The sequence below is a fragment of the Haplochromis burtoni genome, unplaced genomic scaffold, assembly GCF_018398535.1.
Source record: "Haplochromis burtoni strain Fernald_Lab_line unplaced genomic scaffold, NCSU_Asbu1 Contig_101, whole genome shotgun sequence".
Taxonomy (NCBI): Eukaryota; Metazoa; Chordata; class Actinopteri; order Cichliformes; family Cichlidae; genus Haplochromis; species Haplochromis burtoni.
Genome location: NW_024582462.1, coordinates 1,779,172 through 1,795,975, shown reverse-complemented (window position 1 = coordinate 1,795,975; position 16,804 = coordinate 1,779,172). Strand labels below are relative to the sequence as shown.

The 16,804-nt window shown below is 39.4% G+C and overlaps 1 protein-coding gene across 5 annotated transcripts in view; it reads left to right on the top strand.

Annotated features, from left to right (window-relative positions):
* LOC102306992 (dipeptidyl aminopeptidase-like protein 6) overlaps positions 1-16,804 on the top strand; it is a 250,136-nt gene that overhangs the window by 167,188 nt on the left and 66,144 nt on the right. For all 5 annotated transcript variants that reach the window (XM_005943675.3, XM_005943676.3, XM_042223100.1 and 2 more), the window contains one exon: positions 10,752-10,866. In XM_005943675.3, the coding sequence (XP_005943737.1) occupies positions 10,752-10,866 (115 nt within the window). The remainder of the gene's footprint in view (positions 1-10,751; positions 10,867-16,804) is intronic.

Below are 16,804 nucleotides of genomic sequence, written 5' to 3'. Positions count from 1 at the left end.
TGTGTGTGTGTGTGTGTGTGTGTGTGTGTGTGTGTGTGCGTGTGCGTGTGTGTGGCATATATAGGCTTTTATCCGATCTGTGACACATGGGCCTTTTTATAAGTAAATAATTTTTTTTCAGGAATTTAGTGGTGACAATATTTAGTTCATATTTAGTTTTGCCAATTAAGCACATAGATGGCTGGCGGTGACATGGTCACAGCAACTCTTTGTGCAACTGAACTAAATTTAGTAATTGCATACAATAGCAGAACTGTGTGTACATTCTGTGACAACAAGAATTACCGTATTTCCCGGACTACAAAGCGCACCTGAATATTAGCCGCACAAGCTAAAATCAGGGGAAAATCCTGTTTTGTACATACATTAGCCGCACCTGACTAAAAGCCGCAGGTGTTTCAATGTTGACTTATCATATGTAAGAGAATATGCACAAAGGGAATTGTCAGGAAAGAGATGGCCGTTTGGAGACATCACTTTTATTAATATTTTGAAAAACAAGTTATGGGTACATATTTGCACATGTACTGTGCTTCATAAATGAGTAACAAATGTAGTACATAACAGTAACCTTCAGCACACCAGAAAAATAGATTCAGACTACCTTTTAGGCTCAGGTGCAGTGACACGGCTTTAACAAGAAGAAAAGTCAGTCATTCACCACCATCTTCCTGCGCACTAAAACCACCAAAGTCCTCTCCTCCAGTGTCGGATACGAACAGGCTCAGGATGGCTTCGTCATCCACTCTCAGCTTCTTTCCTTCATTGTCACTTTCAAAACCAAAGAAATCCTCGTTGTCAGTGTCAAACACCCTCAGAAGGGCCGTGGCGGTGTCCTCCTCTCCATCGTGCAGCAGTCCAGCCCTTCGAAATCCGTTGGTGATCGTGGATGTTTTCACACTTTTCCACGCTGTTTGTTTTTCACGCTACTTCGTACGGCACTACGTTGCCTGGCGGACGGACATGTGACCAATATACCACTCTTGAACCCCGATCCTTCCACCAGGCAACGTAGTGCCGTACAACAGCGGAACAAACAAAACAAATCCTCTTACGATATCACAAAAATCATGGACAATCCATAGAAAAGCCGCACCTGACTAAAAGCCGCAGGGTAGCGGCTTATAGCCCGACAATTACGGTAATCAATGATTTATAAAAAAAATTAACTCCTTATAGCAGTAACATGTTCGAAATACACATTAACTGGGATTCGCTTTTATTTAACACATGAGGCTTGCTGTATCAAATGTAGTAACAAAATACAGATAATGGAACAAATGTCAGCTACACGCCTTATTTCGGAGTTTGTCACTCATAATCCATACAGATCCAATTTACCTCAGAAGGTTTGGAGTCAGCACATCACACATTTGCATGCAAGGGTACAGCTTCCTTCACATACTTAGCTAATGTTATGCTGGAACATTTCCCAGGGGTAGCTTTGAATAGGCATCAGTCATTAAAGCAGTAGTAACATAGAATTTTGGAAGAATGACCACAATGCCCAATGTTCTACTATTAGAATAGTCAGGCCAGACTTTTTTTTTTTCCTCCACTGAAATTCATTTATCTTTAACATGTACTTGTGGCACTGCTGAAGTTAAGAGATGAAGGTAAACCTTTTCATTCGGCAGGTACATTTTGCCTCCCCTGACAGATCTGTAGACACATGCTGCCACAGGAAAAAGTGATGAAATGAGGAGAAACTCTGCTTGTGTTCTTTGTTGTTCTTGTTTCCTAAAGAAGACGTGCGTTGAGACTGACAAATAGACTTTTGCCCTCATGCATTATATATGAGAGGCAAGCAAGAAGGGCTATTCCCTCATGTGTGTGCCTCATCACTTGTTTAGCCATATCATGATGTGTGTATACTATGCAGAGGAGCTTTAGCTATAGGGATAATAACCTGATTCACTCGTACTCTGTTTCCATGGCGATGAGGAAAATATTACAGAATAGATGCGAGTAATTGCTTCTTCTTCAGAATGTGCGCTTGCATGTTAAAGGGACATTTTGTCTATGGCTGCAGCAGAAATCACATTTTAAAACACGTGTACGAGTTCCAGGGTATGGTTGGCGAACTAAATTAGATTTCAAATGAGGAGTGTTCAGGTTCCTTTTTAAATGAAGCCAATGTGTAGGTGCCCTTGGCCACTTCATAAACAAATCAATCATTGACATAACCAACTATACAGCTGAGCAACATATTTACAGTTTGGTTCAGAAAAGGTTTTAGTCTATATGGCAAATTGCCTTTTCTTAACAGCTGTTAAGAGCGTATGTGGCAGGTATCCATGTTTTATTGAAATATCTGTGCATTAGCTGATAAATTAGCATTCTTAACCTCTTGTCTAAATATGGTCAGGCCAAAATGCTGAAGTTGAAGCTTGAGAATATACCTTCACAAAACCACAGGTACCGTCATGGAGACTGAACCGATCTTATATATACATTCTATGTATTTTCAAATTTTTATGGCAGCCCTATGTCATATACACTGACTCGTCCTGCGGCAGTGTGTTTCTGTGTTATTCTACAGAGATGTGATTTAAAGCAAACTCTGCAGAGAGAGGTCAGCTGGCAGTGGCGCCCTCCCAGCATCTCTTTAATGGACTGGAAGAGATTCACTCGCAAATCAAACAAGCCAGGCGGAAGAAACTCAAGAAGAACATACACACACACACACACATGCTAGACAGTTGAAAATTTGTTCTCCTGGCCTAAGTAACAAAAAAGACAGCTTGTTTATTTACAGCCGTATCGCTGCACCTCACTTTATGACAACAAGAAGATTGTCCAAATGTGTTTGGGTGCAGTTGCATGGGTGCTCTTTGACCTGTGAAGCACAGAGCTGGAAGATGCGCACCATTTGGAATCTTTTATTCAAAGATTAAATGTCTGATTGAAAAAGGCCTAAGAGAAAATCCATCTGTACTTAAAGCCACTTAAACAATGGAAGAGGATTTGAACTTGAGACTAATCTGCTCATATTTCTGCCAAAATGAAGTCCGCTTGAGGAAGATGAAAGGAGGAGAGATTCAAAATCCCTCTGTTTGAAGTTTAAATCATGCCTCTGCACTATGAAACTGGTCTGAAATGACACCTATTAGTCTTTGTTTGCATGAAAAAATTAGGTTTGTAAAATAAATTGAAACAACTACCTGATAATCATAAAGCAGGTAAATATTACAAAATAATCTGCATTAATGTCCTTTACTTTGTGCTGCATTATGCGATTATATGGTTTTATTAGTGCATGTAATTATATGACCTAATCTAATCCATTTCTTTCTGTGCTTTCTGACCCTAATCTCCATCACTTGCAGTCAAAGCTGTGGCACATAACTTGTGCTGCAGTTTTATTTAATCAAAGCCAAACATGTTTCCTGTCAACCCTGCTGTCACTGCACAACCTGACTAACTTTACTGTAGAAAGAATCATTTTATAAAAGACTAGAAACTTTTTATTTTTGTTTATGTTTCGATCTTTTCAGCTAATTTCTCACCTTGTTCGCTGTGACAACTATATAGATGTGAATAGCTCACTTATTTATATTGTGTTTAGGCTCAATATTATGCATTCTTTGGACTGTGTCTGATGTAAATGAGAGATTGTTGGCATGCTATACATCCCCCCAGCTAATTTATGGTACCTTCTGACTGTGTCGTTTTATTTTTTATTTTTTTTAATGCATCAAGGCAAACTGGAACATTTAGACAATTTTTTTTTCTTTCATTTTTTGGTTAAATCCTGGGCAAACCCCCAATGTTATGTTCCCCAAAGTGGACTAAGGGAACACAAAAGAACTTAAAGAAGGCATTGCAGCATTTTCAGTCCAATTATCTGAGCAATGGTCTTGAGGTTAATTTGAGTGATAATCTTTCCAGGAAGTCTGCACTTCTGTTTTAGTGAGTGAAATTCTCAAATTTCATGTGAATTGCATTACGTGGATACAGACACCTGGATACAGTCTCCATATAAGCTAAGTGCTGACTATCTCAATCCTGATTAACTCATGACAGCATCATCCTGTACTTTTAGGTTTTAGCCACAACCATCTCTAAGACTGTCTGTACAAGGGCTCAAAGGGACTCAAGAACTCCTTTTCCCATGGTGTTATAAGTGATCTAAGATTTATGCTGGAAGATGATGTGTGTTGCAATACACATCTGAATTAAAATACAGAAACTGTGCATGCAGCAATAGCAGTACACAAGACTTTGGTTGACAGATACACTCCTGCACATCACTGTTGTTCAGAATCAGAATTAATTAACTATACTGTCACTAATGCTGGAGGCATTATCATTTTGTCCTGAGGGAGAATACATGTAGCCATGCCCAACACAATATAGTTAGAGCTATTAAAGCAGCAAAAGGAGATGAGCCAAATCGTCTCGTCTGACATAGCATCAAATGAATTGAGCAATTTCTCATTATTTAGAACATTTTTAATGGTCTGTTCTTTCTTAGATGATTGCTGGTTTGGGCATTATGTCTGTTACTTTGTCAACACTTTCGATGTTTCTAAAAAGTCAATATGGAAACTAACCTGAAAGGTCCTCTTAAAATAAGTCAGGTTTGTTGTAAAACTCAAATGAGCTCAACGGAAGTTGATGTCTTGTGACTAAAGAGCTCTTCATCCAAAGATAGGAGCCATTATTTTCATTTCCAGCTGAGTACATTTTTATTGTAGGAGCCACTAAATTAGCTTTGTGTGGTTCAAAGTTCATTTATGCAGTTAATTTTTATAAAACAAGACTATTAAGGATACCCCCACTTGACCTGCCTCGTCAGTGGTCCTGAAGGTTTAGGACTTCAAATCGCATGCCACTACTTTCAGTAGTGAGAAAAAATTGAAGGAAAAGCATCTAAATGTATCTTATTTTGCCTTTTCAAGCATACTTCAAATCAAATAGTTGTTCATTTTGTGACTGCTCAAAAGCTATGTCGATTTTTCCGTTTGTTTACTTCAAGGAACACTAACATAGTGTTGTGTTATGCACTCTCGGGGTTGACTCAAAACTCATAATGTCTGTGCATGCTCTGCCGATTCAAACATGACAGTTACAGAGGACTAGAACACATCAGGATTCTGTTTTTATTCGAGTTTGGACCTGGATCCATCCACAGCGTCTCTCTGTCATGTTTTGGTCACGCTTCAAGCTTTCCTGTCAGTGAACTCTCTCCCGTACCTCCCAACATTTTATTTATTTACTTTTCCTGCAAGCTCTGATGCCTTTCTCCTAGCTGTGCATTTTATACCTCATCTCTCTCCCCCACTCTTCTCGCTATTACTTTAGCACATAAGGCCTAGGTAATTAGTCCAATCATTATGATAATTACAGATCACAGAGGCCTGATCGGGAAGGTTAGACAAGGTTTTGTCCTGTGTCTGCACCCTGAATAAGTGATTACCATTATTCCCTCTGAGCACAGAAAGAGCAAAAAAAAAATTGACACAAATTCCTAGTGAGGTTTCTGTCCTTGCTCTTTTTGGCTTAATCATGTGTTCTTTGATTATTACTCTGCTTCACCCCAAGCAAGTTCCAGTTCAATACAAGAATACTGGATTCTCACAGTTAGCTTTGCTAGCAAGATTTTGCTCTCATTGATGCATAGTTTTCAATGTCATTCCCATGGGTATGTTGATCTATATGGAAATACTGGTTGAGTCATTAGTCATTGTAACAGTTATTTCGGCTGCTGCATGCTTCAAGATTCCTGTTTTGGCTCTTAGCTTGTGCTGTCGGAGTAGTAGTGAACATTTGCTGTTACTGGACAGCTTGCTGAACTTGCTTAATCTTGACAGTGGTGAAGATACAAACACTGACTGTCAATCTTGGACTTGGACTAAAGTTGACATGGTGATAAAACTTGATAAAACTTTTCCTAACATCACACTTGGAAAGGTTGAGTGAGTTTGAATATAAACTTTACACTTGAAAATGAGTTATTGGTTAAAGATACACTGTGACATTTGATGCTTCTCTGAGCAGCAGCTGTACTGATCCTTGTAGAAGAGATAACAGAACTGCATGGACATTTAGATGAGCCCTTTACCTTTTCCAAATCGCTTTGGCTACAGAGCTACAGAGAGTGAGTCATGCCGTAGCCCTTTCAGCAAAGCGATCCACTTCAGGTTAGGTTGCCCTCCGGGCTGGATTTCTGTAAATGCTTACAGTCACGCACATAGATAAAGCTGTTAATGCTGTGATGGAATCATCCCCAGCTTTAGATTGCTTTATCTACACTGCCGAACCATTTGCATATAACACATAAACAGTTATTACTTAGCAATGCATGAGGATTTGTCTTTTCCTTTAATGTGCATTACACAGATTGAGGGCTCTGCTGTGTTCGCTTTACATTCCATTATTGCATGTGAGTGGTTGCACTCTATAGAGCAATTTTCCTTCAATTTTGTCACCGTATTGTAAATCGTACTCAGTCACATGCTGTATCGACCACAAAAATCAGCAGTGGGCTTTGTGCCACTCTTGTAAAATCTTCAATAGGATTTTCATTTCTGCTGAAAAAATAGATTGTTCCAGAGAGATGGCTCAGCGCTGAATTAGACAAAATAAATCACACTGTAGACTGTCAGCTCGCAGCCCACAGCATTATGCTCATCGCTGGATATCTGAAATAATCTCTCCACAACAAAACCAACTGAGCTCATGGCTGGGCATGTTTGTTGGTTCTGTTTGTTGAAAGAAAAAAAGCTTCCAGTCACCTTTGTCGCACCACAGATTCGCTGAAGTTGTGTCTACATTAGACGATCAGCTTTCATCTGTCACCCTACCGTTTCGCTGCTGCTTCTCTAATGCAGAAGCTCTGTTGCTGCTCAGATTCTATAAGCACTCCAAATGTCTGTGAATTTCTACTGTAAATAGTGAATCTTTGGCATAGGTGACTGGAGCTTGAAATGTCATTTATTCTTTCTTGATTTCAAGACATGTCTTACATGCATACATGAAAGCTATAACGGTTAACTCTTTATTGTGTTAGTTATTATTCTTCAATCTCAGCATTCATTTTATTGTCAACTACAGACCTTTAAAGTATCTTAAACCACCTTTGTGGTAGTTCCTGCAGAGTAGGCAGATCCAGAACTTCAATTTACCATGATGATTGGTGATTAGTAGTCAATCCAGCAACCAAAAGTTAGTCATTTTCAATTTCTTAAATCTATATCCTCTATGTTTAATCTCACTAAATTAATACAAACTATAAGACCTGATAGACATAACATTAGCAGAGCATAAATGTTATGTGGGTAGTGTGGGAAGTTTAAAGCTTTAAGAACTTTTTTACTTGAATCTGCTTGAGGTGTTTTTCCTTGTGACCATCAATTGGCCATGCAGCTAACTAACTGGTTCCTTGTTTTAATGAATGTGGGTAATGGGAAGTGTGGTAAATAGCTCTGATTGCTCTTATCTGCAGGCTAATGATGTCTTGGGCTCTTTTCAATTAAGGTGGGAACGAGGTCACTAAAAGGTTTTTTTTCATAGCTCAGCCATTCAGCTTCATTAAAGCCTTTCGCATGTATTCATTAAGGCTGCAGCCACAGGTGCCCAAAGCACATGCTCTGCTTCCCTCTTTTATCCTCTATAAACTAATTAAGAACTTATTAATCCTCCATCAGTAGCTTTGGGCTTTGGACCCTTCCTGCAGAGTCCCTTTTGGCTGTGGTTTTGGCACTGGTCTATCTATGTGCTAGCCACACTATTCAGTGCTGATGTGTGAAAACTTGGGCTTAAAAGTCATTCACCCATATGTTTTTTTTTTCTTTTCAGATGCTTTAATTTCTGAATTGCCTTAGTTTCTTTCTCCAACATGTATGAGTTCACACAAAATGTAACAGACAAAATGTGTCATACTTAAATAGTTCATATCATTAAAGAGATTTTTATACTAGGCAAAGATAACCCAAGGACATTTTTAAATTTACATTTTTTAAATGATCATTTCATTTATTTCAAGTAAGGGAAAAAACATGATCAAAGCCTACCAGGTCCAGTGTGAAAAAATCTTGCCAAAACTTAGCAACTGGTTGTGCCAACCTTGGCAGCAAGAACTGCAATCTAGAATTAATGTTAACTGGCAATGAGTCTTTCACATTACTATGGAGCATTTTCTTTCCCCAAATCTTCCTTATAGAATTAATTTTTAATTTGACCAAACTGAATGATTTTTGAGCATAATTGGCCTGTTTAAGGCCATGTCGAACCATCTAAATCAGAGTTAAGTACTTACTTTGACTAAGCCAATGAGCCACTCAGAGTTGGACTTGCTGGTGTGTTTTGGGACATTGTCCTGCTGCATAGCTTGAGCTTCAGGGCACGAGCTGATGGCCAGACATTCTTCTTCAGGATTTACTTGAGCAGAATTCATAGTTTGATATAATCAGGGTGTGAGGCAGCTCAGCAGTCCATTTCACCATACCACTACCATGACTGACTGTTGATATGTTCATCACATAAAATACTGTGTTAGCATTATGCCAGATGTAAACCTTCTAAAAATGTTTAACTCCTGTTTTGTCAGTCCACAGAAATTTTTTTCTCAAAAGTCTTATTGATTAGCAGTGGTTTTTATCTTTTTCATTGTTAAATCAGGAACACTCAGTTTAAATGAAGGAAATGAAGGCTTATAGTTCTTTAGATGCTCCTCTAGATTCTTTTGTCACCTAGTGGATGGGTCAGTCAATCTTAGGAAGGATCGTCACTGTTTAAAGTTTTCTCCATTTGTGGTTAATGTCTCTCACCATGGTTTGCAGCAGTACCAAAGCCTTAGAAATCGGTTTGGAACCTTGTAGATGTCAATGACTTTGTTTCTTTAGATTGTAGCATGAAGTGTTGCTTTTCAGATCCTTAAGCCTGATTCACTTTGCCAGACAGATTCAATTTATTCATTCTTTATTTTACAGGTATGGCAGTTATCGGGCTCGGGAAACTGACCTCGGCTTTCTAAAAAATGTATATATATATATATTAATGGGGAAGGGGGAAAAATACAAAATTTAAAAAACAGGAGGTTGAGAGTATGTTATGCTAATTAGGCATGGATTTGTGTAGTTTATGCCATGTGGCACTTAATTCAAGGATGCTAGTCTGGGAAAAGCTGTACTGTTCAAAGATTGCTCCGACAATGTATCAGAACAATGTAGTTTATTTTTAGTTAGTGATCCACTCATGATCTACTGATCATGCCGAGAACGTGCTTCCTGAAACACATTCCTGGATCCTGATTCCTGGAATGTGTTTTGGTATTGGTGGTTAAAACGGTTGCATTTTCCCCACAGTGGGCTTTTATAGAGTAAGAATGAGTTTACAAAAAAAATTGACCTTGAAGCACTGCACGAGAATATCTTAACCTCTTTATTAAAATTGAATAAATAAAGTTGAGCAGTATTCTCAGTCTCGTGCTTTCTTTTGTAGACACATGGGATGCAATCAAAGGTAGCAAGACAAAGTGATAATTGCTATTTTTATCATTCCAGAAATAAATCCCTCTTTCACACAGCGTCATTCGGCCAGGCCTGCCAACTTCAATATTTAACAAAAGAAATAATCTCAAAATGCAACAGCACAATCTTCTGTCAGCCAACTAAATAAATAAATGAATAGTCAGATGCAGTATATTCCTACTGGTCAGACCAAAAAAGCAGTCTGCTTTGATGACAGACTTCAAGCTTCATTTTCTGCCTTTCTGTGGAGGGTTCATCTGCAGTCCACTGCCCCTCTTTTACCCACATCTCTGCAAATCTTCAGATGGGAAAAGAGGTGACCCTTGGTCCATTTATTGAGATGGACGGCATACTCTTGGATTTGAGAGAAAAATGTGTGGAAAGAGTCAATAAATATCTGAAAATAACTGCCGTGTTTAACAGCATCACGGATCGAAAGTTCTACGTTCAGACAGCGAGTGATGGTCAGGCTAGGGTTGTTCTTTCTCACAGAGATGTGTGGCTGGTCCTCTTCTGTTTCTGTTATTATTATTTTTTTGCTGTATGTGGCTACCTGCTGCACATGACTATGTGTCAAATGAATTTCACATGGTTTGCTCATTATTGCATCTGGGCAAGGACACAAAGCCTAGAGCAGCTTTGCCTGTGTTATTTCCTTTTTATATCCTGCAGTGATACTTTATATGGAGCCATAGTAATTCCTTAGAATTTGGCTTTCACTCAGTTCAGTAGCATTAAAAAATATCTTTGTTTCTGGATTTGTAGGTCAAACAAAACGGAGAAGGTGAAAAAAGGGAAAAATTACCTCAAGGTTTCTCGTAACTCAGACTCCTTTTCCCAACCCCAAAGCTTCTCTCCGTGCTTTTGTCGAGCATGCAATTCGCCAACGTGTCATGGGCTCCATTTTTATCTGTCACATTCGTTTGCGCGTGATGGCCGCTGATGCTCGGCTCATTAAGAATTCTCCCCCCTCCTCTTCCTCCTGCTGCTGTTGCTGCTGCGGCTCTCCTTGAGATCCGAGAGGCTGCGACTCACTGACTCACATTCGTCCTTGACTAACACCCCTATCCTTTATTTCCGCGACTTTGCCTTTTATACTTCTCTGATTCCTTTCTTTCCTAGGTGCTTCTTATCTAGTGTTTCCTTCTTTCTCATACTGTTCTTTTTGATTTTTACTTTTTTTCTGTTCCCAACCTGTGTTGATAAACTGTGCTCTGAATCCCTCCCAGAATAGTCTTTATCCTGACCATTTATTCTCTCTGTCTGTCTCTGTAGGAGCTGGTGGGCAGTAACCCTCCGCAGAGGAACTGGAAGGGAATAGCGATCGCCCTTCTTGTCATTCTGGTCATCTGTTCGCTGATCGTCACCTCCGTCATCCTGTTGACACCAGGTACACGGCGCAGGATGGAAGGGGGAGGGACACCATACACTACACATCCCTGTGTTTACAAGGCTATTATTATGCACCAACATGCTCATTAAGCTTTCACAATCAATCTCACCACGAACAATGCAAAGAATAAAGTGTGAGTGTCAGTATCTCAGTCCTTGTGTGCTCCAGGCTTTCATGCCGAGTTTGCAGTGTCACTCGCCCTTAGCATCCACATGGGCACTCTTGCTGTAAAGGCTACATTTAGTGAAGGTCAGGAAACCTAATTGAAGTCAGTTTACGCAACATTGCTTTCTTCCTAAACATAGTTGCCATATGTCTTTATAATGTTGCGCAGACACACACACACACACACACACACACTTTGAATGCCGTTTTTTCCCCCTTGGTTATTTTAAGGCAGTTTCAATTTCGGGATGACCTTCAGGATTTCTGTTTGGAAATTTTGATTAAAGTTAAATCAATAGACCATCTGTTTATGGTCAGGCTCATAAAGCTGCTTGACGTGCTTTTATGCACTGCCAGAGTCAAATCTGTCAATACAACTGGTAGTGTGTGTGAACTATAATTCAGCTCCAAAGACAGTAATCACTGTGCACTTGTTTGTGATTTTTCTGTCACAGGGAATTGTAGCTAATGTCCACAGCCCAGAGTGAGGTCAACTTTTACTAAAGAAATTCAGTGTTGTTTTTTTCTGTAGTGTTCTTAGAGATGTACACCGATGTAAGAGCAAAAATATCACCGGGGTAGACTGCGGCTCGACGGCAGGTGTCAAATCAGCATGACCTAAACCTCCTTGTCACCTCCTGGCTGCAGTCTCTTCCTGTCCTGGGGCATTTGTTGTGGATTTGGATTAAATTGAGCTGCTTTATGTGGCAGTACAAAACACGTCAGGCCAACAGGAGTCAGGCAGAAAGTGGACACCAGGCAGGTGGTGTCTCCAGCTTGTACTTTGTCCTAATCTGACCCTCCCTGTGTTGATTTTTGTGTGTTCAAGCAGAACTACTGCTCTGCTGCAAGGCTTGACACATGCAATCGTTTCTCCCTCGTTTTGGTCTCAAAAAGACATTAAACTACTTAGGTAAGCAGATTTTAGAAACCTTTGGATATTAAAATATGTTGTGACCTCATGAAATCCAATTCTGCAAGTTTGTGCGTTCTAATTGGATGTCATGAGCAACTGAGTTGAGCTTCAAAGACAGTTTATTTTGCTCTTTGAGATACTAGTATTCACCATACGCAATTAATTGAATGGCTGGATTTTTCAAAGTCAAATATTTTATCTACTTGGAGAGTTAGAAAAAAGTTTGGAGATACTCTTTGAACTGGGATGTTTGTCAAAAAAAGCAGCAAATTCCCTGAAAATAATTTTTTGTAAGGTTTGAGTGATTAGTCTTTCAAAGAGTAAGCACAGATGCAGTTTGTGTTAGGTACCTTAGTTGTGTTAGATGCTTTTGATACCATTTGTATGCCTGTAAATTCTGAAAAGCTTATGTGTGCTTAGTTTAAAGCTGAGTAAATGGCTAGACTGACTCAGAGTATAAGGACTAGAGATGGCACGATACCACTTTTTTATGTCCGATACCGATACCGATATCATAAATTTGGATATCTGCCGATACCGATATGAATCCGATATAGTGTTTTTTAATCAACAAAACTGTTTTTTTAAATATCTTGCTGCATTTTGTATAAGTTCATACTCAAGTTTAAAACAACAACTACACTAAAGCTATTCTGTTATACCTGTATGCAAAAAAAAATTTCATAGTTCAGCAATACTGATCAATCTAATAAACTTAAACCTACACCATCCTCCCTATTCTGGTATTTTAAAGAGTACTTAGCGTAAATATTAAGCAACCTAACTAATAGGGTTCCAACTCCCAGCAACAACAAAAATAAATAAATAAAAAATAGGGAACCACCCCTCACGCTCCACCTCATGATGCTTAATCGACGTAATCAACCTTAATTTGATGCAGTGTGAAAAAAAATGCACAGAAATCAATTATTTTTCAATAATAAAATATTAAATAGATTCAACATCTTTCTTCAACAAAATTGCAGACTGCACAGATGGTACCTTCCCAAAGGAAAAAGTACTATAGCTTACTAGTTGGTATATATATATTAGACTTAATAGTTACTATATACAGTAATGGACTTCTATTCATTTTACATCAAATTAAAACTTTGGGTGTCAGATAATTATTTATTAAAAGCTAGACATTTTAAATGAGAATAAGAAAGAAAAGTATGTCTTTGTGCCCCCTTTTCCCTGTTAATGCCCTATCGGCCCCCCTGGCTAAACTTTGCTAGATCCGCCCCTGCACAGTTACCAGCCGTCAGCTACGTAGAAAAAGATCCTGGTGTAGAAATAATATTAAATAAATTCTAACAACAGCTTATCAAGCTTAAACGTGCTGCTGTTGTTCAGCCGCTGGTTTCCTCTTTCTGGTGCAAAGTGGGCCAAAAACAAACAAGAGACACGGACTCGCGACAGAAAAGCCGATCAGCTTCATGATTGAAGTAGCAGCAAGAAGAGGCAGTCGCTCCATATATCGTTTGTTAAGCTTAACGCAGGAATGCTTTACAAACATTCAGAGATGGACTTACACACTTGCTTTACTTCTCTCGGGGATAACTTTGTCGGAGATGAAATGCCGGGTTGCTAGCGAAGCTCCAAATGCTATCCAGACCACCGACAGGTCCCGCATGCCACAGCCGCTCTATCACGTGATGCATACTGCTCCGACGTGCTAACGTTCTGAGGTGAGTTACGGCGTGTTGCAAGTTTTGTGAGGTGCTTTCGTGATATTTAATGGATCGGATTACATTTTTTATTTTTCTCCGATATCCGATCCAGTAATTTAGGTCAGTATCGGACCGATACCGATACGTAATATCGGATCGGTCCATCTCTAATAAGGACCTCTAAAGGTCTCTGTGAATTATGTTTACAAAATCAGAAATCTCAAAAGAGTAAGATTTGCTGTTGGAAAAACCCAGGCAGTCTGCCAAAGGACCTATGGAGATTGCATTTAGACAACAAATAGTCTGTAAAATTTTAACCTTGTACTAATGCTGTGTGTGTGTGTTCACTAGTTAAATTTCATTTCCAACTTCCACTCACCATCTTCATAACTCCATGTGCTCAGCTGTTTCCCAGTATACACTGTCCTCTGGTGCTGTTTTGACCTAATTTGGGCAAAAGATCAATGACCTTGGTGTGGCATCCATTGCTGCCTCTCCACAATTCACAGGAATCAGAACAAACGTGCACACAATGATCCCCTAACGGTCTTCGTACAAATTGCGCTCAGGATCAATGTCTTCTTTGTGATTTTACAGGCACATTTCCAGTTTTATAGGAACTGCCACCCCGATTAGGGTAGCAGCCTTTACATTCTTGTTGTGCCATGCAGCATCTCCACGAGGGCTGGGCATTTAAAAGCAAAGATACTGTTTGGCAATCACTATTTTACTACTCTTTAGCAGTTATCGTCACACAGTGGTGTTTGTCACATGAATTCTAAATATTGTTTAATTCCAACCCAAGTTAAAGTAGTAAAGAAATCACTCTCCTTTCATGTCAAATGGCATTCTGTTATAAAGCTTCTCACTTTTTTGGTAGTTAATTAAAGGATACGTGTAAACTGTGAATCTATTAATCTTATGGGTTTGTCTGGTGTCACATTTAAAATGGATGGGCCTTATCAAGCTGTGAGACTAGTTTTGTTTTGTTTTTGCACATGCAGATTGTGGCTAAGATAAACCTTGCTGTTAGGATCTATGCATTTGTAGAAACAGCTAGCATTAGCAAGTAAACAAGTGATTTATCACTTTTAACATATAACCTTTCTCTTACCTACCCATCTTGTACAATAAGATGTGGAGTTACATTGCAGTTTTAAAAAGATTCATCACATACAAAAAGAAAACCTTGATGATGAAGAGTGGCTATGAACTCCTGTCATTTTTAGTTTAAAAAAAAAAACAGGCAAGTTAAACAACATTTTTAGATTTAGCCTCTCCAAGAAACAGCTTATTTTGTCACTAACTTTAACCAACTGCTTTACTAATGCACCGTCATTTTCTTTTATATTTTTAAGATCACCACATCCCACCCATTCTACCTATTTCACAAAATAGTTTGATGGTTTTCTTTTTTAAGAAAATCATAGATAGGTAGGTAGATACTTGATCCCACAGGGGAAATTATTTTGTTATAGCAGCAGGATAAAGATTAAAAACAGTACAATTTCCAGTAATTAAACAAACTAGTAAAAGTGCCACAGGTGCATAGTGATGGCCTTGTGCTGTAAAATTTTACATATAAATAAAAAACAAAGAAAATAAAAATGAGGTTAAGTTAAAGATGAAAATAAAAATAAGACTGAAACTGAAATGGAGAGAGACTGAGACAGAGTAGTGCAAATGCATTAACAAATAAAGTGTATGCTATAAATCTAAGAAACAGCTGTACGAGGGTATAATACACACACATTTCTGTGTGGGAAATCTTATACCTGTCAGGTGTGTTCATCTGTCAGAGAAGGAAGAGTAACTGTACACTTTCAAAGAGAACAATAGGAATGACTTTCTGAAGCATTTTTTATGGCAGCAGGGTTGAATAAGTCTGAGGGAGAATGAACTCTGCTGCCTCACTAGTTTAAAATGGAGTGGGTGACATGGGTCATCCATGATGGAGAGCAGTTTGTTCAGTGACCCCATGTCCCTCACGGACTCAAACGCCTTCAGACTCTTGCCAGTGATGCTTCAAGCCCCGTGAATCGGTTGGTTGATCTTGACCCCACCAACAAACCGATAAGAGCAAAGAGCAGATGAAAGTCATACTTTCACTATTCCTAAATACTCTTATACACCATAATATACCACCATCCAAGCATATATAAGTGCTTCTGCTGGTCGTGAATCATCACGATTGCCAAGATATCTGCTAATAATCAGGAATATTAGTCCTAATTATTATGGGGTTCTTGCCCCAACCCGTCGTGGCAGATAGCTGCCCGTCCCTGAGCCTGTTCCTGTTGGAGGTTTCTTCCTGTTAAAAGGGAATTTTTCCTTCCCACTGTCACCAAAGTGCTTGCTCGTAGGGGGTCATATGATTGTTGGGTTTTTCTCTCAATGTATTATTGTAGGGTCTACCTTACAATATAAATTAAATAATGCTGAAAAGTCAACATTGAACTCTTTCAAGCTCTTTTTTTTATATTTTTTAATTTCTGCACAGCTTTGCACAACATGTCAAGCTTGCTAACCAACCCCCCTCAATCAGTCCGACTCGGCCCCCTACCATACCCCCTGTATACATATGACTGTACACCAACCCACTCAACCAAGTATGCCGATGACATCACAGTGGTTGGGCTCATCTCTGGAGATAACGCAGCATACAGAGCAGAGGTAGAGATTGTGTCCCGCTGGTGCTGAGAAAACAACCTGAAGCTGAACGTACTTAAAAGAAAAGAACTACATGTACTCATTATAATAAGAGAACAGGTGGAATCTGTCTCCACCCTCAGGTTTCTGGGCACCCATATCTTTGCTGATCTTACCTGGACCCACAACACAAATGTTAAGAAGGCCCATCAGTAGTTGTACTTCCTCTGTGTCCTTGGGAACAATAACCTGGACCAGAAGCTGCTGCTGGACTTCTACCAATTCTCAGTGGGGAGCGTGCTCTCCTACTGCCTGGGTGTTTGGTACACAGAGGGTAATTAGCAATACCCCCATAAAATCATTGGCTGCCCTCTGCTACCCCTGGAGGCCATCGCCAGATCCTCCTGTCTCAGGAAAACCAGGGCCATCACAGGTGACCCCTTGCACCCTGCCCACCACCTGTTTGACCTGCTGCCCTCTGGTTGATGACTCAGGTTAATCAGGTCCCAGACCTCCAGGCTCACAAATAGCT